Below are 22,839 nucleotides of genomic sequence, written 5' to 3'. Positions count from 1 at the left end.
TAAGCAGACATCTGATGCTGTACCAGATGAGGTTTGGGGGGAAACTTGGTATTTCATTTCAGCTGTTGAAGGCCTTTCTGCGAAGCTTAGGGGTGAGGATAGAAATAGGTGGTGTGCATAAGATTTTCCTATGTCACATCAGACTAAATCTTTTAACTTGTTCGTTGTGCGGTCTGGTATTGAAAAATACATTCTTTAAAAGCCTGTGTGAAAGAGGGCTCGACTGTGAATTTTGTCAAGATCGGTTCTATCTTGCACCTGAAATGTATTGGTGTGTCACAACTGATTTGCTGTGCATAGTCTTCAAATGTAAGCGTTTCAAATTATTCATGAGATAGAACAGTTTTCTCCTGTGTAAGTAAAGATGTCGGTAAGATGCAAGATTTTATGTGAAAAAACATAGCACCAATAAATCCAATCCATTTTTATCACTCTAATGCAATGAAGGTTAAACTGCAACGTCATAAAAAGAAATTAAGTAATGCAAAGAAAGATAGTTCATGGTTCTTGTCTGCCGTTCTGGTTCTGAGTACAGTGCTGAATATAAGCTTTTTCTGGTTGAATTCAGCTCTGTCTCAGAGTAGGCATAATGCAAGTATCAGTAAAGATCAGCGTGGTTGGGGTCGTACACTCTCGAGTGGTGATTTAAACTCAGAAGGACATGGTTTTGCTAGTTATTTTGGCGCAGTTTTCAGTGAGAAACTGTATTTTATAGTTCTGGTATTTTATATTTCTAGGAGTCAAATTAACAACAACAAAAAGATAATTTAATTTCTAAGATGGTGACATGTTAAAAATGGGATTGTTTCCATGTCTGTGTTCTGCAGCTGTTGTTATTGTAGTGGTGTGTTAGCAGATGAGCAGGCAAGAAACTTTCCAAAAGAACTTTGCAGAAAGGCAGAATATGCTGGTGGAATCTTCTTTCTTCAATTGTAAATTAATAAAAAAGGGGGGGGAAAAAGTTACTATTTTTCCCCCCGCATATACTAATGTTGTCTCCTAAATTAGATTAGGAAAAAGATTCTGAATCTGAGCATAACAAAAGAGGAGATGGTTTATGTTTTGTCTTGAAAACCAGTATTGCATGTAGCATTTGAAAGCTTTCTTCTGAGAGTTCATCTTGCTGGATGACCTAGGTGTAACCCAACAGACCATTCTCTTTCCAGGAATTTCAGATGTTTGTTTCAGATTCAAAATCACTTTGTGAAAAGCTTCTTTTTAATTGCTGGAACGTGAATGAGTTTTCAAAGACGCGTATTTGTTGGAAACAAAGCTGTTGATAATTACAGGGAAAAGCTGCGGATAGTAGAACTATTTGTGTAAACGTTCTGCAACAGAAAGACATTTCAAAGCATTTAAATGGACACAATTTCTTTATCTCCGAATCTTTGTGTTTTTTATAGGTAAAGCTACGTCGTCTTCAAATCCTGGTAGCCCAGCTCCGGACTGGTACAAAGATTTCGTCACTGATGCAGATGCTGAAGTGTTGGAACATTCTGGGAAAATGGTGCTTCTCTTCGAAATCCTTCGAATGGCAGAGGAGCTTGGGGACAAAGTGTAAGTCAGGTTTAGAAGCATTTTTAGCAATCCCACAAATACATCACTCTTAGTGCTCTTCATTCAGTTTTTATAATGGTGTAGTTCAGGTTTTTGAAGCGAATGTGAGCTCTTTTTATCAGAGTTCTCCCATACACGTACTCCACCAAAGCCCTTTGCTGTATCTAGGTGGGTTGTTCATTTCAAAGGTTTTATCAGAGCGAAAAGGGGAGAAAAGTAAACCAGTACAATATTTAAAGTAACCTCAGAGGTTAATGTTGTGGTTTTGTGGTTCTGTTTTCAGCCTAGTATTTAGCCAATCCCTAATATCACTGGATTTGATAGAAGATTTTCTGGAGCTGGCCAACAGGGAGAAAACTGACAAAGATAAGGCTTCTATTTATAAAGGTGAGTGTCAGCTTGGATAGTTATAAAGCTAAGAACTCTCTTACAAGTCTCTATTTGGTCTGAAGGGAATGGAGTTAAAATAATTGTTTGCATGAGAAGCTTTGTGTGCTCTCTGCCATTCCCGAAGCTGGCAGGACTTCTGTTCTACGCCGCAGGAAGTCTGTGCTATCCCGTTATGGACTCTTGCTTCTGATTTCATTCTGTATCATCTGTGCTTAATGTAGCCTAAGCAGATTAAATGTTCATCATCCAAAATTGAGAGAAGGCATTTTATTAAATTCTGTACAGAAGTGATGTTGTATGCTCATGCATGGCAAATTCTGATGCTTCCTACTGGGAGAGAGATAATGAAGGACAATTACACTATTTGAAAGTGGTGTGTCTTGATGTTGAACACAAAATGTGAATTTAGGCTTTATGTATACTGCAGCAGATTGTTTTATGGGTTCTGTAAAGAGAGCACTGTACTGAATTAATTATTATCCTAGTGATGCTTGGATGGCGAGGAATTTCTCACCAGCGAGACACGTCCTCTGTGTGGGATGTTTCTTTTGTTTCCTGTGTGTGATCCTCCCAGAGCTCTTGATGATGCAGTTTGTTCTTATGTGAAGTTTCAGTGTCAGTGTGTGTGGATTGAAGAATTTCTTTGAATCTATCAATCCTTTCAAATATCTTATTTCTAAGCATAAACATGTTGAACAGTTGCATAAGAGAAATGTGGTTTAGTGGTATCAACACTGTAGTTAGACAAAGATCTCCAGTACCTCTCTGATTTATTGTTCCCACGTGCTGCTTTCCTTAGCTTCTGAATATTTATCTTCAAATATTACAAGCTGTCTTTTTTTTTCAAGTTTCTACCTTTAGTCTGAGCTAAGGCCTTTTAAGGCCTTTTTCTGGTTTTAATAGGTCTTTCAGTAAGCAATTAGACTGTATTCTATATATGTGTGTGTTTATATATATATTCCAGGCACGACTCAAAAATCCATTTCTCATAATCGACTGTGTTAAGCAATGTTGTCTCCTAAAAATGGCATTTTTTTTATAATAGATGGCACAGTGGGCTTCATTTTGTGGATATGTACCTTGAGAGTCAAAAAAATGAAAGGCTACTTCTGAATTCAGGAGATAAAAATCTCCTTCATAATTTTTTTCATCTGGCAAGAAATAGCCATAAGTCACAGTATATTTAAGCTCAACCAGCTGTTCTGAATTCAGTTCCAAAATGATTAGACCTTGACTTTTGAAATCTCCTTTTGAGTATTTACTTACGGATGCTATTTGTATGGGAGAGACTTTTGTTTATGCTAATTAAAAATACGAAATTATGGAGATCAATTAGAAAAGTAACTAGTAGTATAATACTTGAGGATTAGATGTAGTTACTTTTTAACAGGAACCTTACCTCCAAGTTAAGACATCTCTATACAAATGTGGATATAGAAATAGGATTGGTGAGAAATCAGAGGAACCATCCAAAAAAGCCAAGGTCTTCTCAAAGACTTCACCTAAATTTTAACCTTGAAACATAGCTTGATCATAACTTCACACCTTGAAGTTCCTGTCTTTATAAAGCTCTTTAAGGACTTTCATTTAGTAACAGTTCTTAATTTTTACAAGATTAAACTCTTAAGAACATAAAGGATAGTGATAGACGTTGGATGCTTTTGTCAAGGTAAAGTGCTATTGACATTTAGTCTACTTCTTGAATCGTTTTAGGCAGAATTGGTTTAGGGTTGGAGGAGCATTATTCTTACAAATGCAGCTGACATTATATTCTCTTATACTACGTTTTATATTTTCTTATGCAATCCTCGCCATATAATCTGAAGGCATGCCTGTGGAAAGCCCCTGAATTCTTCAAAAATGTTTTCTATCCTGGATTTTCTGTCTTGAATAATCTGTAGTCTTCTCCCACTGTTCTAACTTGTCAGAGGAGCATATTTTATGTTCCTTGTTTGCTTTTGTACTATTTTGAGTCGTTTATATCCAGCATTATCAGTCTGGTTACTTACATAATAAGCATTTTAACCATTTGACTCTTAACATTTTTAGGTGAAGGAAAATGGTTCAGAAACATTGATTACTATCGCTTAGACGGCTCAACTACAGCTCAGTCAAGAAAGAAGTGGGCTGAAGAATTTAATGATGAAACTAATGTGAGGTGAGATCTCTCCTGATAGACGTGTTTGATTTTCCCTCATTTGTTCCATGTTTCTTTGTTACTTGTATTAGTTTATTCTGTTAATGTTGTGCGAATAAAGCATCACAACGCTGCCAAGTACAGAACTGCTTCATACAGTAGATCTAAGCAAGTGCTTGTTTGTCCCCACTCCTCAGTGTGTATATTTTATATCGATGCTTGTGGCTCAATTGCATATTACTATTTATTTGAGGCTGGAGCTTCTTTCTGTGCTGAGATGAGCTGTGTCTTTTGTTCTATCCTTGCAGTTCAGTTTGATTTTTAATTTCAGCTGAAATGGTTCTTCCACGTTAGAGAAGGAACTAAGAATAAATAGACTTGGGATTTCTATCCGTTTTGCCTTTGGAATCCTCCAGCTGTTTCCATGCCTAGGGTCAGAGAGGTCTCGCAGGTTATCTGCCAGTGCTGCTACAGCCGGCAAATGCTGCTTGGTAGCAAAGTTGGCTTTTAACCTGGCATGGCTGTACTTCACTAGTCTAAGTCAGTTCAACCATGAAGATGAAAAGTGATAAAATATGCTTTTAGTATTCTAAATACCCTTTCTTCACCATTTATAAGTCTGCTAGGTGCATTTTATAAAAGCGTAATACCTACATTTTGGTACTGTTCCGATTGTTTTCCAAATATTATTCCACTAGCACAACAGTAAATAGATCTTTTTGTAGAAGAAGGAAAAAGCATTTCTATATAAACAGACATATTGGTAATTCTAATAACATACTAACCATACTAGTCTCTCAGTTGACATGTTTCAATATATAAAAATATATATTTAATATGTTTCAAAAATATTAAAAAATTGCAACTTTTCTCTGTTCCAGAGGCCGCTTGTTTATTATCTCCACTAAAGCAGGCTCCCTTGGAATTAATCTTGTGGCTGCTAATAGAGTAATCATCTTTGATGCTTCTTGGAACCCATCGTATGATATCCAGAGTATTTTCAGGGTTTACCGCTTTGGGCAGAACAAACCTGTGTTTGTGTACAGGTTTTTGGCTCAGGTAAGTTTCTGTCATTTTTTTTGTGATATTCTGGTTCTGCAGTCAAATTTGTAAACTGGAGCTATTGGGACTTCTGCTGAGGTCCGTAGTGGTCCGCACTGATCCAGTCATCTTCCAGCCTTAATCTGGTAGCAGCATTTGTCCCAAAATCACTGAAAAAACTCTTGAAGGAAATGGTGGTAAAAGAAATAAATTGCAAAATAATAATTAATAATAATAATAATAAAAAGCCCACACTGAAATTATTTGCTGTTAAGCCCGCTTCATCTGGCATTTTGTGTTTCACAAATCCTGGCATTCTAGCAGGGATTCACACATTTGGACTCGGAATAGTGGTTACTGCTTTAATTGGTACATTACAGAAAATTCTGCATTGTATAGACCATGTAGAGGATGGCTGTCATTTGTCAGTAGCCTTGCTGAATGTGGCTGACTTCTACAGACCCCTTAAAACTGGTCTCTGGGTCCATGAAAATCCAAATGGAATGAAGATTCTGGTAGCTAAAGATTATTTTTTTTCTACAAAAAGGCATGCAGTCATGATTTGAAAACCTGTATCACAGCCTAAAGCTCTGTAATGATTCCGACGGTCACCGATCTATCCTCTTTGGAAGTAATAATGCCATTACTTCTGACAGGTAGTGTCTTGCTTCATCTCCTAGTTCTGAGGCTTTCACAGGACAAACTGAAGACTTTTTTTTCCTCAGTAACAGTAATTAACTCGTGATCAGATCATTATTCACTTGCCAACTTAAATAGCTCACTTTTTGTAACGTGTCACTGTCAGACATGGATTTTTTTTCTTCAGGCTTCAGTCTGTTTTTCTCTACATGCACTTTTGAACTGTTGGTATCCTTTTTAAGTTGCAGTGTTTAGAACAAGCTGTGCTGTTCTTGTACTTTTTGTAGTTGTCATCTTTTTTAAAAATACGTAATTTTCCTTTTTTCCATCAAAGATCTAGCTTGTTCATACCCAGCTGTGATGAATTAGACGTGACTGCTTCCCTTGCCCTGTCCTTCCCACCCCAGGGACTTGGTATCTGTTTTCCTTTTTTATGGGCTGCCTAAAGCAGCAAGATGTACAAATGTACAAAAAAGGTACATGCTGTGGAAATGGACATTTTTGTCATAATTGTACTTTGGGAAATAAAGCAAAACCTGATCTCTTCAGGCCACTACCGATAACATACGTTTCTTACACTGAGTCGACAACTAGATGACATCTGCCTACACAGTGCACGCTGCTTTTTATTCATTTCCAGGAGGGTTTTGTTCTTTTGTTTGTTTGTTCCCCTTCAGCAAACAGCGAAGTATTTCCAGGTTACTTCATTGTTTTCCGGCTACTTTGTAGATAAGGAGCAAAGAAATAAGGGAAATCGAGCACTGTTTTGTTGCTGTTCTTGCTCTTCTGTATCTGTTAGTTATTTCCTATGTAACAGAAGGTCGCTGTTTGTATAAAAGTGACTAACTGTGTTTTCTAGGGAACGATGGAAGATAAGATCTATGATCGTCAGGTAACAAAGCAGTCGCTGTCTTTCCGGGTTGTTGACCAACAGCAAGTTGAACGTCACTTCACGATGAACGAGCTCACAGAGCTGTATACCTTTGAGCCAGACTTGCTGGATGACCCTAATTCAGAAAAGAAAAAGAAGAGAGATACACCGATGCTGCCTAAAGTAAGTTGATGCAGATCACTGGGAATTGTGTTCTCTAAAAAAACTTAAGTCTTTTGAAGGACGTGGAGTATTCAGTCTTGCGAGGAGAGGTGTTGTGTTTTCACATCAGTATTTTTTACTTTGAAATGTGGTAAATTGCAGATAACACAATAAACTGTGTAATCAATATCATGGATGCTCTAATGCCCTTCAATCTAACTGACAGTATAAGAAAAAGATCTTCAGTTTAACGGCAGAGTTTTTAAGTTAGAACAAACAGAACCTGGGAAGCCAAGATGAATGCGTAAGTGGGTGCTGGTGACACCTAGCATTACCTCAGTTAGTGATAACAAAACTCTCAGGAGATGCTGTGCTACGGGGTCTGTTTTCATTTCCCTGGGTAAGACTTTGAGTCAAATTAATCCACGATCTCTTTTGCCAAACCTTTTTTTTTGTTTAAAGTTCTTTATTTGTCTCTTATTGTAGGGATTGTTAATAGAAATACAATAGAGATAGGGAAAGAGATATTTATTGTTTAAGTGGAGAAAAATTGGACAAGCTAAGGGTTTTCATGTGCTTTTAGTGCTGTCAGTACTAGCAGAGACCAGTGACGTTTTTGTTCCTTTTGCAGACGGTCATTTACTGGACATGGTGCGAGCGCTGACGTTCTGTGCTCTGGGGAAATAAGAAGTAGTGACTTCTAAGATCACAGTAGTTTGTTTTCACTGAGGCTTGCCTTAATCTATTTGTAGTGGCTGTGACAGGTAGTAGTGGTTCATTGTTGCTACTTAGTAATGTCTCAGTATCCTGTGCACTTCCTGGAGAACCTAAAAATTTATGACTTTAATTTGAAAGTATAAACTGTAACTTTTATTCCTGCCTGGCTGTGAAGTTCAGGGGAAAGAATGATCAGATGGCTTATTTTACTTTCTTTTTTCCAAGTCAGTTTATATTTAAGGTTAGTCTAAGGTTTGTACTTCAGCTGTTTTACATTCTTTGTGTTAGGTGTTGTAATGCGGCCTGCTGAAGGCTAATCGATGAATAACGTGTGCAGTTGTCTTTTGCTTACCAGGTGAATAGCTAGTAAACAGTAACGAGTAAACGAATGGCTCGTAGCTAATTACCTGATTACATCTCTGAGCTATTATCTTGAGGTCATTAGACACTGTCTGGGTGTGGAGAAGGAGGTTTCCTAGTTTGTACATGTATTAATTTTCAAGGAAAAATGCTATGCTTTTCATTCAAAACTGTCTGTAGACCACGGTAATGTAATAAATTGCGGTTAAGCATCACATTGGCATTCTTAATATTTAGACCTTTCTCTGAAATGGAGTTTATTTGACCACCTACAGTGTCCATGCAGCTGTCGGGGGGATTTAGGAAGCGGTAGCCCTATAAAGTGTTAGTCGCTGTTACACATGCATTTAAACCCTTTGAAAACAAGCTGTAATGACTGGATCTAAGCTCTTTTTCTTACAGTGTTTCACAGTGTAAGCAGTAAATTGTAGACAACAGATTCGATTTTTGCTCTTTTGTAAATTTACAAATTCATTTTTTTGCCTCCTGAAACATGTTCCTTTAGTTTTCAGTTTAATTAATGGTACTTACTTAATTCCATTTGGCCATCAACACGTATTCAGCTTCACTTACATGAACCACAAAGCTTTAACCACGTCCCTGCCTAGAAGTAAAGCAGATCTGCGTGTAAGGGCTCTGTGTGGTTCTTTTTCACAGCTTTAGCAAATGGTATTGAACAGGATTATTATTAAGATGTGCATCTCCGTGCACACTTCTAATCTGTTTTGTTTTCAGTTTGATGGCTGAAGGAGCTCTAAGTCATCAGGTAGATGCATCTGATTTCAGCAGTTTCTGCGTTTATTTGTTGGAAGCAGGGTTTTGTATTCCTGATGCTGATTCCACAGAACGTGGAAGGCTAGCAGTTAGCCCCTAAGTAATCTTTTCCCTTTCTTTGTGTCCCTGACTTAGGCTTGGGTTGGCGATAGTGAGGAAGAATCCTGTGGGATGCTGAGCTCCCTCAGCTCCTGCTGAATTGGGGAGGTGGGAGGCGAGGTGTGGAGGTGCCGTAGGAAGTAACGGAACTTCTGGTGGCTGGGAGCAGCGCTGCCTGTAGCACGCGTGGTAGCCAGTGCTTTCACGTGTCTTTGGGCTGCTTGTGGTGAAGTGATGTTAAATTGTTAGTGGGGAAAGATGTGTCTCAGGAGTGCTAATAACATCGGTAGCTGTCACTGCACAAAGTACTACTTGTGGTTCGGGATTGGACCAGGTGGGCTGAGGGCAGGAGTAAAATCTGTCCTGCAAGGGCATCGTATACGCATGAGCAGCAACTGAAGCTAATTAATGTTTCCTGGGTAGTTCGTCCAAGAAGAAATGAAATAGTAACATTTAGGGTGCCTGGGTGCCTAGTGCCAAGGTAGTAAACTGTTGCAAAGTAATTTATGTCAGAGAACTTTTTGTTTGTTTCTTATATTTACTATAAAAAAATGTAAAGACAGAACTCTTTCCCCCGTAACTGTTTTTGCTATCCCATTTTTAATTATTATTATTTTGGCTGTGTTTGTCTTCCCAGCTGATCGGGTCCTGTTACTTTCATTTTATCCACCGTCAGGTTCTTGCTTTGCACAGGGGTGAGCTAGTGCAGCGGTTTGTTCCTTGATTTCCTGTTCTGATTAACTGGACGGTGGCTCATACCTTATTTACAATATCGTTTGTTTAACTTTGGTTTCATTTAACTATTGCTTTTGCTCTATCCGATTCTCTAGAAATTCTACATAAACAACAAAAAGCAAATAGCAGCTGTAGAAAACACGGCAGTGGATGGGATAAATACCAAAATCGTGTAATCTTACTCATCCGGAAAGCTCACTATTCCTTATTTCAGTGGAATTAGAGCAGAGATGCTTGACTTACCTTTATAATAATACTTTTTTTTTTTTTTTTTAATGATTTGATGAGTTCAACACTGCATTTGTTGCATGTTTGGAGAGAAAAAAGTTGATCATAAAGACTGATATGCTTTCAGAAGCATTTTATTGTAACAGCCCTTAATTTCACAGCAACTGGAGTTTAAAACTTTATTTAAGATGCTTTTTTGTGGTAAGTTCAGCATGCCCTGCCTGATCTCTGCAGCTTTCAGTTGGAGGCAGAGGCTACTACAACTGCCCCTGGATCACCCTTTTCCAGCACTGAGCTGCCTGCTCCTCGCTTAAAAAGACTGAGCTGCTCCTTTATAATTATCACCAAAGCGAAGTAGGAATTGAGGCTAAAAGAAGGCTTTTGTTTCGCTTTTACAGGTTTTATGTATACGTTTCTGTCTTGTCTTCAGGCCTCTGCATCTCTTTTACATCTCCAAAGCGTAGTCTCTCGAACAAGGACCGATACCGTTCTTGTGGAGGCAGCAAGATCGGGGGTTACCTTTGTAATCCGTAGCATCAGTGTGAAGTGCACAATAAAATACCTAAACGTATTAAAATCATCAAGTAGAGATACAGCTAGGATCTGAGAGAACGGGTTCCTCAGAATATGGGTGCATAAATAATTGCAGACATGCTTTGAAGGGTTCAATTCCAAAATGCATGTTCTTTAGAGGGAATTATAAGTAAGAATTAGGTGACATGTTTTCTATTTTCCTCTGATTGTCTAAGCATCAGTGTGGAAAACCCTAGAGAAATAAGTTTTCTGCGGGTTGTCTGCTGAGTCACCTTACTTCTTGACTTCAGTGAAGCCACCTTGTAGAAGGTCAGCAGTCAGGAATCCTGTGCTGAGGAGGAGTGGTTCAGAGCTGAGCGTTAGGGTTGCTCTTGGAACTTGTAGATTTGACACGCTTTCCAGCTGCTTTGATGTAAGAAATGATATTTTTAATTAATTTCTTATTAAAAAAAATAGGAAAATTCATTGTGGATTGTTTTAAAAGAAAGAAGTAAAGCCTTTATGTGAGCGAAGAAACGAATGCTGCTTGACTTTCAAAATACATCCTCGGGAAGTCCTTTATGCAATAATCCCAAGTTTCAGTCAAAGAAGGGTTTTCTTAGCAAATGTTGTTAATAGGTGGGGGTGGAGGGGAAGATGCTGAATGTTGCTATTTTATATGAAAAGCCACATGGCAAACATGGAATAGGTAGGTTTTCCTGGAAGCTTATCAAAGTTTCATGTCAAGTTTTAATTTTAGCAGCAGTTTTCCGCACACGGCAGTCTGAGCAAGACCTGCAGGTTGCCCGGGAGCACTAAGAGCCAGTGTACGCCCCTCTCGGGGGGAAAGGCACGCAGCACTACAACAGTAACTTCACAGTGCCATTTCTCTGCCCTTAGCCCTCTGAAAGTCCTGCTGCGTCTTGAAGAATGTAAACACTTGGTTTCAGCAGAGTGTTTTTAGCGTGGATGTTATTCACCTGAATTAGTAAATCAGTCTTAAATTGCACTGCTTGAAAGCGCATTTCATTCATCCGCTGTCCCTGCAGATCTGGAAATGACTGCCTTAGAAGTTCTGCCTGAAGGGCATAACAGGTGTCTTCAGACTGAGTAATCATTGATTCAAACTCATGGTATTCAAGTATAGAAATAATTACAACTAATTACTGTACATAGCCCATGAGCTGGATGCAAATGTAGTGACTCATTGCCTAATAGAGACTAGAGGCATAAAAACTTTCTCTGGATTGCTACTCTGCAGAAATAGTAAAAGAAGATAGTGTAAAGTGAGGAAATTCTCTCTGGGGCATTGTGACTGCTTTTCAGGTGTTAACATTTCACTTTGCCCTGAATTTAACAATAGATTCTGAGTCCTTTTTAAAATCAGCACGATTTCTGATGACTAGGCTGTCCTGTTTTTTTAAAAGCAGGTTCTCAGACCCTTAACGCTCCGCTCCCGAAGGATTCCATTGGGTATCATGTAGCTGGTATCACGTAGCTATCACTGAAGTTTTTACCCCAAACACTGATAATCGGGTGCCGTGATCAGTGCAATGCCTGCGGCTTGCCCTGGCCAGCGCGGTGTTTCACAGCAGTGCAGGTGAGGTAGGAGCTGGACAAGGACAAAATGGGCTTGAGGGGCCCTCGTGAACCTCGCAGCTGGCACCGTGGCACCTTGTTCCTTGTCCATTCTTCCTAGGACATGATTTTTATTGTATTTTTGTACTAAGGGACACTTTTGTGAATTTTGGGAAGGCTTTTAATTTCAGAAGCCAAAGAATTTGCTGGCTTTTACTTTTCATTTGTTCTTATTTTTAACCTTGGTATTGAATTTTAAATTGGTGGAGGAAAAAAAAACACAACACCTTTATGAACAACAGCATAACGTAGATTCCTTTGTGGAAGATTTCCTTTCTAATACATTTATCTCTCCATAGCATTTAATTTCTACCTAAATGACAAGTTAATCCTTTTTAAAAATTAAAAAACTTGAAAATCTCTCTTCAAATTTTTAATTCATCACCAGGATATCACCTAACAGCTTATAAACAATAACCGTTGTCTTATCAACAAGTTAAACAAATGAAAGGAATGTTAATCTGCTGCGCTTTTTTGTATATAAGGTGAATTTATTATTTTTCGTCCCTGTTAAATAAATCACGTGGCAGTATCTTCCACATACCAGTTTTCAAGCTCCATCATATTTAATGCAAAATAAAATTTAGACAAAGAAAAGCAAACAGGCAGTTGGATGTAATTTAAACCACATTTTGAAGACGCTGTTGGCCAAGTGAGTGTGGATTACATTTCGGTACTATTTTCAATAGTAGTGTTACCATGGAAATTAATGCATATGCGTGGCCTGGAACCCTCCACGCACTGATGTACGGCTACAGTGTGTTGAGAGTGCTTTGTAATTGTGTTAACTTAATTTTGTAATATCTCCTTGACTTCTTTGCCCCCTTCCTCTAGATGTTTTCTGCGTATCCCATTAATGCATCCCTTTTTTCTCTCCCTTGTCCTTCTCTCCCACCACCCCAAAATCCCGGTACGCGTTTCTTGTGCCCATGAGTCGTGCTGGTCTTCACACTGAAAGTTTTCTCTGAGCTGGAGAAGAAAGCATGGGTCAAAATTTAGGAAGATTAATTGATACAGAAGGATAAAACAAAGACTGGCTTACATAGTTCCTTATGTTACTTACGGTTACCTTCTGCTTACTGAGCTTTAAACGTGCACAGGAACAACTTTCTGTAGCTGTCGTGGCAAAGCCACTGGTCAGGGCTCTCAAGTGCAGTTCCCAAAGTACAAAGGTCTGGCAGGAGAAGGGCTTGACATTGATTAGGTCTGTAGATACGTGTGTAATTCTGCTGCAAAAAGACATCTCTTTCACTGCATTCGCCGTAATTCGTTTCAGGAGTGGATGAGGAAGTTTAATGGAACGATGGTTTTGTGTTATTAATCCTAGGTGGAATGCTGAGGGGTACCGGGGCTTCTCAGGCGGGCTTATCAGTGCTGCAGGTGCATCAAAAAAGAAAAAAAGCATTCAGTCATTCCTTCTGAAATGGTGACTCCTGTGGTACGGGGAGGGGCAGGTTTTAGTGGTCTTTGTACAGAGCCTCCTTGATCCTCTGCAGCATGACCTTGATTTGCTACAGAGAGGCGTCATCTTTGAACAGCTGCGGAGACGGGAATGTTGAGTCGGTGACAATGGGCACTGCAAACCCGTTATTAACACACGGCCTCGAAATCCCAGCTTCTCCCATTCATGTCCTGTTTGTGTTTCCCTTCTGAACTAACGATCTACCAAAATGTGGCATCTGTGGTCCAGTCGAGAGCAGTAGCCCCTAGCCGGTTTGGGTAGCAGCTAGCTTTTCTGCTTCACCCAGGCACTATTCGACGTTCTGGTAGTGCTGCCTACTGGAAAACAGCACCAGGGTTTTTTGGTGTTAATACAGCTACCAATTTCAGTATGTCTGTAAACAAAACCTTCGCAGCAGACGTTGTAAACATTTTCCTTAACCTTAAAGGCAGTTAAACGTAAGGGTGTTGTGAAATACAGAAAGCTAACTTGCCACCTGCCGATCAAATCCAGCTCACAGCAGAGATTTGAACGTTTTTAGCCCAAATGGATGGGGGACTATTTATCTCAACATGCATCTGGACAGTTTGAAGAAAGCAGCCTTTTCTTGCAGAGTACCGACAGACAGCTGATGGACCAAAGTACCACTTAGTGCTCTGCGGCCAGCAGCAGAGCTCTTTATAGATTACAGATGCGGATTATTGACAGGTCCTCTCAGGTATCCGGTCTAGCAAAGGAAAAATCATTTAGCACATTCCTTTCTTTTTAGGTTGTTAAAGTGCATTTATTGTTGAGGAACCTGAGAGCATTCCTGTGGTTCATTAAGTGATCTGACTGTCATCTCTGTAGCAGGTTGTTAATCCATTACCCTCCCTCTGAGGAGAATTCTACTTTTAAATTATTTTTTAATTCTGTTTCCCTGAAGTGCTCGGAGCTGCTATTCGTGAAAATTGGGTCAAAGCAGTAAGGCCTGCACAAAGAGTAAATAAATACAACAGAGCTACCGAGTGACTTCTTACTCTCTCCTCCCTTGTTCATTTGAACAGGATACAATTCTGGCAGAGTTGCTTCAGATCAATAAAGAGTACATAGTCGGATATCATGAACATGATTCTCTCCTGGACCATAAGGAGGAAGAGGAGCTCACTGAAGAAGAAAGGAAGGCAGCATGGGCAGAATATGAAGCAGAAAAGAAGGTAAAGCTATCTGTACCTGTTTGCTGTATATGAAAATAACCTTTCCGTGTAAGTACCGTTCACCTTTTCAGTTCGTTTTGGGGAAAATCATTATCTCATAGGCCAAGAAATGGATATGCAGGGTAAACTCATGAAAAATGAGGATACCATGTCTTGTTTACGCTCTTGATGCTTTTCTTTTGTGTGTATTTTCTTTATTAATTCAATTTAAAAGTAACTTTTTACTTCTGCACGCAGAAATTTTCCATTTCATAACAACACTCAGCTGGTGTCCTGTCTAATAGCTCACTTTTACAACTTGAGGAAATTTCTAGTTCCATTAAAGGTGTAGAATTGATTTCAGAACTTCTTGCCATGACCTTACAAACATGCATCTGCTAGAAAGGGGTTAAGTCTTGCCTTTTTCCCCCTTATTTCCTGTATCTTGTTGATTTCATATTTAAGCAGGTGGCAGAAAGAAAACTAAATTGGATAGAGCCGTGGGTTCCGGGGGGGTTGGTTTGGTTTGGTTGTCGTTTTAAGCTGTAAAAGCAGTATTGGTACCTTGGTGTAACTGGAATTTGACATCAAAAAAAAATCTGGAAAGGCTAAGTTTGGTATTCATACCTGATCGGTAATCTGAAACGACAGAAATTGGGTATATACAATGCCACTGACAACCCTGAATGAACAAATGACAAATGAAATGGAGTGTTGGCAGAAGGCTTTGTGAAGGAGAAGAAATAGGAAGATAAGATAAATGTCAGTGCGCACTTATATGGCTTTCTTACAAGGCATTTTGGGAGCTGAGCTTTATATTCCTGTTAGTAAATGATCCCTTCCACTTCTTTCGATTGTGATTACAATCCAGCATTAAGTAATGGGGTTTGCAATTAAAAGACGCATCTTAAATAACTTCAGATATAATAATAAACCTTGGCTATTCTTGTCTTAGTAATTACCGGATAATTAAGCTCAACAACCATATTCATTTAAGACTGGAGTTGAGGTTCCCGTGTGATTAAGACGTCCTTCTGAACGGGGGTTTGGAAAGGCCCCTCAGTGCAGTGGGATAGCTCAGCCTCGCTGTGCCACGGGCGGTGGCCGTGTTCATCCCTGCGGGCTGAGTGCTCCGTGTGCGCTGCTTCAAGGGTTGGTAGCGAACGTGAATTCCTGCAGTTGTTCAGACAAGTGCGTTTTGTGTTTTCAAGGGCTTGACCATGCGTTTCAACATGCCGACCGGGACCAACATGCTTCCCACAAATTTCAACTCTCAGACCCCGTATATTCCTTTCAATCTGGGTGCTCTGTCAGCAATGAGCAACCAGCAGCTGGAGGTAAGTTGGAATGTCTGCGTTGCTGTAAGCATGCGTGTTATTCTGTCACACGTGGGTGGTTCGTGTCGTTCTTTAATATTCTGGTGTTTATCTAACGGTCTCTTATTTTTAATAGCTGACTTTTTTGCTTAGTTACATATCTGTGAATCGAAGTCTAACTTGTATGTGTGTAACCTGCAAGATCTCTGTGTAGTATCTCAGGGTTCTGGGAGATGAACTGCATTCCTTGCAGACGTTAATTACCACGTCTAGCTTTGTGCCTCTGCCTCCATTGCCTTCTGTCTGAGAAGGAGTGGGAGGGAGGATCGTGTGCTCCGCTCCCAGTTACCTCAGGTCTTAGCTGGAGCAGCTGCTGACATTTCTTCCTAATGTCCCGACCCGTAAACTGCAGCAGTTGAAGGACATTTGATTGTCTTTGGGTGCCTGCTAGTGTCCGGCGAGGAGTTTGTGTGAAAGAATTGAAAATCTCTAGCAAAGTATGCAGATCAGGGGGACCCATACTGGATACACCTGTGGAGTAACAGGTGACGTGCCAGTATCATGCTAAAATAGGTCGCAGTACTTGGAGCACAGAGGATGAGTTGAGGTTGTGTTACTCGGGTATTACTGAGGTGCATAACTCAGTATTGCAGAAAACTTGCCTGAGTAGAAAAGCATCGCTGCTGTTATGGTCTGAAAACCTTTGGGTACAAAAATACTGGTTTTCTGTATAAATACCGTCTCCGATGCAGGTTGCCAGTTCTGGATGTGCTGTTCAGTTATTCTGAACTGGAGTTCAGTTGTGTGGAAGTCCGAGTCTGTCTTGTTACTCACAAATTGACTTGTGCAAATGAGGAGAGGGACGTAAATTTTCTAGGCAGATAAGCCAAAGATGAGGAAAACTTAGAAACAGTTGGCAAAGAAATGTGTTCTGTGCATTATAGTTAATTTATTGGTGTTTTCTCAGGACCTCATTAATCAAGGAAGAGAGAAAGTTGTGGAAGCAACCAACAATGTAACTGCAGCAAGAATTCAGCCCCTTGAAGACATCATTTCAACAATAGTGAGTAAAAGAGTTCGTTATAGGATTAGACCTACAGCTGAACATTAGCAGGCGAAGAAATGATCATTATATATGTCATTCAGCTAATTAGTTGTCATTAATTAATGTCATTTCCAGTGTGTGTTAACTTGTATCACTGCAGCCTGCAGAAACCCTCATGGCATATAGATGTCGTAGAGCCTGGTGGGACTAGCACTTCAGATCCATGACTGTGTGCTATGCACTGAAAATCACGGCTTTCTGCAAATAAGTGTAACAATCATACACAAAGAGAAATACTGCCTGCTCCTTGTCCCTGTATATCTATCTCAGACTGCATTTCCCACTTGTTACCAATAATCTAGAGGCATGTCACCTCAATGAATAGTTTAAAGAACTGGTAACTCTTAGTTCTGATTCGGGGCAAGTGTAGTTCTGCGTTTTCCAGAGACTGGGCTGTTTTTTAACTCCTGATGCAACTCGGAATATAACACAAGACCTCAGTCACCAGTACGCTTTTGTCAAAACGACTAATGCCAAGATTTTATTTTATTTTTTTCCTTTTCAGTGGAAAGAGAATGTAACACTCACAGAGAGCCAAGTACAGGCCCTGGCCCTGAGCAGGCAGGCAAGCCAGGAGCTTGATGTTAAGCGCCGAGAAGCCATCTATAACGACGTCCTTACTAAACAACAGATGGTAAAATATCTAACTATTACTTGATCAGCTGTCCAAGTTTGAACTGGGATATTGAGTATGGACTTCGCATGTGTGTGTTTATAAAACAGAGGTGTATGTTTAGATATGTATAAATATGTACTCGCAGAGTATGAGTTTCCATGGGTCGAGTATTTGCTGGCATTGTGTAGTGGTGTCTATGATGTAACATCAGGACTTCTGCAGTATGCTGGATTGGATTGCTCAGCCTCATCGGCGGAGACTCCACGAGAAGTTCATTTCAAAAGATACTCACCGGATATTTCTGTTGAAGTAGTTTGCCTGAAGGTCACGAGGTTTGAAGAGAAATCTAACTCCGGTGCTAAGAAAGCAATGTACGAAACACAAGTCATAGAAAGTATTGCTAACGATTTGTAGCTTAGAATGATTTTTGCAAAATCTGAAAGCTGCCCATCTTAAGTCAAGTGGTGGAGCTTTCTCTGAGGCAGACAATCTGCATGCAGGACTTTCAAAGGGATGATAAATGGTACCTGACAAAAAACCGCTGTAATTTATACTTGGGAGTAATTTCACAGCATAGTGCATTTTGCTGTAGGAACTTACCCAAATGTTGCGTGCAATACAATAGGCAAGTCATTAAGAGAACTCAGCCCTAAATGGTGTTACTGAATGTTTTCTGCAGTAATCAGCTTGTGAATACCATCACATTAGTGATGGTGATAACAATAGTGCTTTTTCCTTCAGCCGTGCTATCCCGAACAAATTGATTTTAACTCTGAACTTGATACTGGCAGCATTGAGACGGGTCGTGCACTTCTAACAGCTCTGCTTTCCCTTCACAGTTAATCGGTTGTGTTCAGAGGATACTTATGAACAGAAGACTACAGCATCAGTACAATCAGCAGCAACAGCAGCAGATGTCTTACCAGCAAGCAGCAATGAGTCATCTCATGATGCCAAAGCCTCCAAATTTAATCATGAATCCTTCCAACTACCAACAGATAGATATGAGAGGAATGTATCAGTCAGTGTCTGGTGGTATGCAACCACCACCTTTACAACGAGCACCACCCCCCATGAGAGGCAAAAATCCAGGGCCTTCCCCAGGGAAATCAATGTGATTTTGCACTAAAAGCCTAAAGGATTGTTAAAATCAGAGAAAGAACTTTTATTTTTTTAGGAATCAATGGCTTAACAGAACTCAACTGTAAAAAAAAAAAAAAAAAAGGTTAAAAAAAAATAGTTTGGTTGGTCCCCTTAAGCGCCATGTTCCATGTTAGTGTTTCAGCTTTGTTTAAATAGGACATCTGTTTTCCCTTGTTGTCAGTGATGTTGCCTAGAATCTTCTTACATATGTTGAGTACAGGAGATACCAAGTTGTTTTCAGTGAAAACAAGTCCTCCCGTAACAGTAGCATCTCCACAGGTTGCCTGTCTAAACTCCTATGCTTGCTTTTAGTAGCCGTGAAGCTGTCATCAAATTTGAGAAGCTTAGGAAGGACTGCAGGTCTGTATGTTTCAGTATACCATATGTGAATTGTACACAGCTGAGTTCTTGATTAGAGTTGATTCCTCAAATTATGGAATACTTTTCTGCTTACCCATTTCTTGAAATTAGTGGGAATATTGTAACAGAAATAGTTCAGTTTCCTTTTTACTGAGGTCTGGACTCGTACTATCGCATCTATGCTGAACAAAACATAGGAACTGAAAATACTCTTTGAAATAGAATCGAGTGCAATATTCTTAAGTACTACTGCTCTGAAACTTTTGAGTCGTGCAGTTACATAAAAACTGTGTCTACAGCCTTAAATAGTGACTTGGGGAAGAAAATTATTCTTCCTTAGTCTTCTGCCATTTTTTATTTTCACTTTTATGTGATGGAAAAACAGCTGGTGATCCGGGAGTAGGAGATGTCTCCTTCACCTGAATTCGCTCTACGCGGAGTCCAATGCAAAGCACATTTCTGTTAACTCCTTAATGCTGGTGCTACTGTCTCTGCCCGTTGCCAGCAATGGGAGACAGGCCAAGAATACTGAAATTCCTGGTATTTTGGGGGTTAGGATGCCGATGGTGGGCAGGGTCAAACCCTGTTACATTATCAACCTTAAAATGGCAGAACCATTGCAAAGTTAAAATTGATACCAAAAAAGTGCTCTAACAACTTCCTGAGCTACCAGAACAGTGAAGTAACTTTTCCTCCATTAGATAAGAGTTTTGTTTATGCACTCCTCCCCATTCCCTTTCATTTGTGTGCAAACATAATTTAGTACTCAAAGAGCTTGATTTTGTTGTTGTTGTTTTTTACGTAGACCAGAGATAAATTTCTCGTTTATTATTATACCAATAGCACTCTTCTTTACCCACACTTCTTGTGCTTGTGGAGATCTAACTAAACACAAACAGGGCTCTTCTTTGAATATAGCTTGGTGGACTCTTCCCCGAAAAAAATGTTTATAATCTGGGGCTAAAATAAACGACGGGAGCATTTGAGGCAACGGTGTGTCGAGTATAGAAAAGAGCTAGAGAATTCTGGACAAACAAGCGGATGAAGGCATTTGCTGTAGATATTGCTGGACTCTTCTGGCTTGCTGACATGAACTGAAGTTGTTTTGGTTTCTGGAACCGTTCTTGCAGGAGTTTGAGATCTTGCCCTGAATGGACAAAGTTGTTTTGTTTTGTTTTTGCATCTAAATATGCAAATACTACGTGATATTTCATTTTGTGATAAAAAACTTGGTTTGTGATCTGAACAGAGTTTCTTTGATCTGTTCAAAGCCAGCTAACAAATTGCCATCTTGGACTCTTTATTACAAGATTCCACAGATGAACCTCAGTATGTGCTAGTGCTTTGCCAGCTCTACAATTACATTTAACGTGGGGGGAAGGGAGCAAAAAGAGATGTATTCACTCTAGAAGTAATGAAAATCTGAGACTTTGAAACCAACAACCGAAGGCAAACGTACTCTGGGCAACTCTCACTGATGTTCCTACGTGTCATGAGTAAGAGAAGTATCTTCTACCAAACCTGGGAATGTTCAATGGAGTTTTATAGTAACTCAAAGACTTAAATGTGGAAGTTTTAGGCAACATTTAAAGGCACATTTTTTTCATTCTGGACAAAACTATGGATAACAGAAGACTAATGCATAAGAAGAAATTGGAGATGAGCATTGAAATAAAACTTGGACCACTTTGCATACATGTTTCTCACTTGACATTTTAGCTGCATAACGATGTGCTTTGAGTATAACATCAAGCTTTAACAAATATTTAAAGACAACGTACATCAATAAGATAATAAAAGGCTCATTTTTATATTTGTTTTAGATGTTTTAACTAGATGAGATGGCTTAAGATGACGAATAAAATTGTTGCTTGTAATACAATTTTGCCTGCTAAATTCTCCACATTTTGTAACCTGTTTATTCCTTTGGATGTAAAGCGTTTTTGCTTAGTATTGTGATATTGTATATGTTTTGTCCCAGTTGTATAGTAATGTTTCAGTCCATCAACCAGCTTTGGCTGCTGAAATCATACAGCTGTGAAGACTTGCCTTTGTTTCTATTAGATGGCTTTTCAGTTCTGTATTAAATATCTTAATTACTATAGAAAAGGTGTCACCTCTTCCTATAAGGCTGTTTTGTAATATATATAAGGACTGGAAATGTGTTTTTAAAGAAAAGCATTCAAGTATGACGATATACTATCTGTGTTTTCACCATTCAAAGTGCTGTTTAGTAGTTGAAACTTAAACTATTTAATATCTCATTTAATAAAGTGACCAAAATACATCAATGTGCCTTGTGCTACATTTGCAGTGAAGCGTGAGCTCCACAGGGACGTGGTCTGGGAACTTGTCTGTTGAGAGCTGTGAACTTGCACTGCGTTGGAGTTAAGCTCTTTCTTTTTGCCGCAGTCAGGTACCCGTTACTCGATTTAGTCATTATTTTAGGGAGGGTAGTTGTGGGACAGGGTTTCAAATAATAAACACTTGGCAGTGGCTTCTGCAGCCAGTCTCTGTTACAAATGATGAACAGGGAGGAATTGCCCAACAAGAATAAATCGTTCAGAGCGAGGTGAAGTTCTGCTTGGCCAAATCAGAACGATGTACCTGGGTAGTTCAGCCTCATAATTAATTGTACCTTTTTTTTTTCTTTTATAGTTATTTAATTCCTCCTGTTGGGCAAAAAATAAAAAATAAAAAGCCTTTACTACACCCACAAAAAAAAAAAAAGTGGCAATTATGTTTAAAGCTGTCCCTACGCTTGTTCCCTGTGCTTAAAGCTTTCTCTTTAGCCGCGTCGCTGCCCCACGAGGTGCAGCTGGCTGACAAGGGGCTTGTGCTGTGGAAGCTGCTGAACGTGAAAATAATCACGGTTCTGAACCAGGTGGTGCCATAAAGGACAGTGTGGGGAAAGTTTTTAAATATCCTTGGAAATTGCTCACGGTTGGAACTGGGAAAAACTCCCACCGCGGTCAGCAGGAGGCTCGGGCACAGGCTGGGGCTGGAGGCTGCTGGGTCAGGCCAGCACGGCGCTCCGATGGCCGGTGGCGTTTCGGTGTGTCAGGTGCTGAATGCTTTCCTTTTCTGCCTTTTTTTTGGTCTCTAGAAGACTCACATTTGATCCTTAAATCCTGAACCAGTTTGAGTGGAGTAAGTAGAAGTCATTTTATCAGTTTAAGCAAAGATGGTTGGAGTTTGGGTAAATTTTCAGTGTTTATGGGGAAGACAAATGTCCTAAATACTGCTAGCTGGAGACGCTTGGAAAAATTAGTGCTGCAGCATCGGCTGCAGCGGGATGCAGTGTATATAGGTGAGGGCTGAACTCCTCAGTGTTCCCTTCCCAAACCCGTGCAGGTGTTGTGATAACCCCGTGCCCCCTCTGTGCTGTGGGGTGTATCCTGCAGGCGTGTCCTGGCGTAAGGCACCAGCTCCCTGCCCAGCCCCGTCCTCAGGAGGGGCTGAGAGCAAAACTTGGAGGGGGTTTGGGTCTCGAGGGCCTGCAGAAACCCTCCAGTGGGCACAGCCGGGGCACGCTGCAGCTCGTGGGATCGCTGGATCCCTCACGCTTCTGTGCCTGACCCCAGCCCATCTCCATGCGGGCCGTTGCTGTGCAGCAGCATCCAAGGAAGCGTTTTTTGAGCAGGTTGGAGCTCCCCTCGTGCTCCACGCAGCGAGAAGGGGACATAAGGGGTGTCGAGGGAGTGGCAGGGCTGGCAGATAGGGGAGTTTTGGAAGGGGTTGAGGCAGAAAATGGGGACGCTGCTGGAGAAGGGCTGGGGGGAGCCCCCCCTCGTTCCGTGCTCAGCCTCTTGCAAAGGCTTC

General features: G+C 40.2%; 1 protein-coding gene and 1 long non-coding RNA gene across 10 annotated transcripts in view; one reads left to right on the top strand and one right to left on the bottom strand.

The window, feature by feature from the left end:
- LOC118166548 lies at nt 1-18,132 on the bottom strand. Its single transcript, XR_004750568.1, has 3 exons — nt 18,002-18,132; nt 13,951-13,958; nt 1-11 (listed from the first exon to the last, which is right to left on the bottom strand). It is a non-coding gene; the product is annotated as an uncharacterized LOC118166548 (long non-coding RNA).
- ATRX (ATRX chromatin remodeler) overlaps nt 1-21,304 on the top strand; it is an 85,405-nt gene extending 64,101 nt beyond the window's left edge. For all 9 annotated transcript variants that reach the window (XM_035325526.1, XM_035325524.1, XM_035325523.1 and 6 more), the window contains 10 exons: nt 1,404-1,557; nt 1,841-1,944; nt 3,997-4,105; nt 4,966-5,143; nt 6,624-6,818; nt 14,349-14,498; nt 15,689-15,814; nt 16,761-16,856; nt 17,404-17,532; nt 18,354-21,304. In XM_035325526.1, coding sequence (XP_035181417.1) covers nt 1,404-1,557; nt 1,841-1,944; nt 3,997-4,105; nt 4,966-5,143; nt 6,624-6,818; nt 14,349-14,498; nt 15,689-15,814; nt 16,761-16,856; nt 17,404-17,532; nt 18,354-18,632 — 1,520 coding nt within the window. In that variant the 3' untranslated portion in view covers nt 18,633-21,304. The remainder of the gene's footprint in view (nt 1-1,403; nt 1,558-1,840; nt 1,945-3,996; nt 4,106-4,965; nt 5,144-6,623; nt 6,819-14,348; nt 14,499-15,688; nt 15,815-16,760; nt 16,857-17,403; nt 17,533-18,353) is intronic.
- Nucleotides 21,305-22,839: the final 1,535 nt, after the last annotated feature.

The sequence above is a fragment of the Oxyura jamaicensis genome, chromosome 4, assembly GCF_011077185.1.
Source record: "Oxyura jamaicensis isolate SHBP4307 breed ruddy duck chromosome 4, BPBGC_Ojam_1.0, whole genome shotgun sequence".
NCBI lineage: Eukaryota > Metazoa > Chordata > Aves > Anseriformes > Anatidae > Oxyura > Oxyura jamaicensis.
The sequence above is the reverse complement of the archived record's forward strand: the minus strand, read 5'-3'. Positions and strand labels throughout refer to the sequence as shown.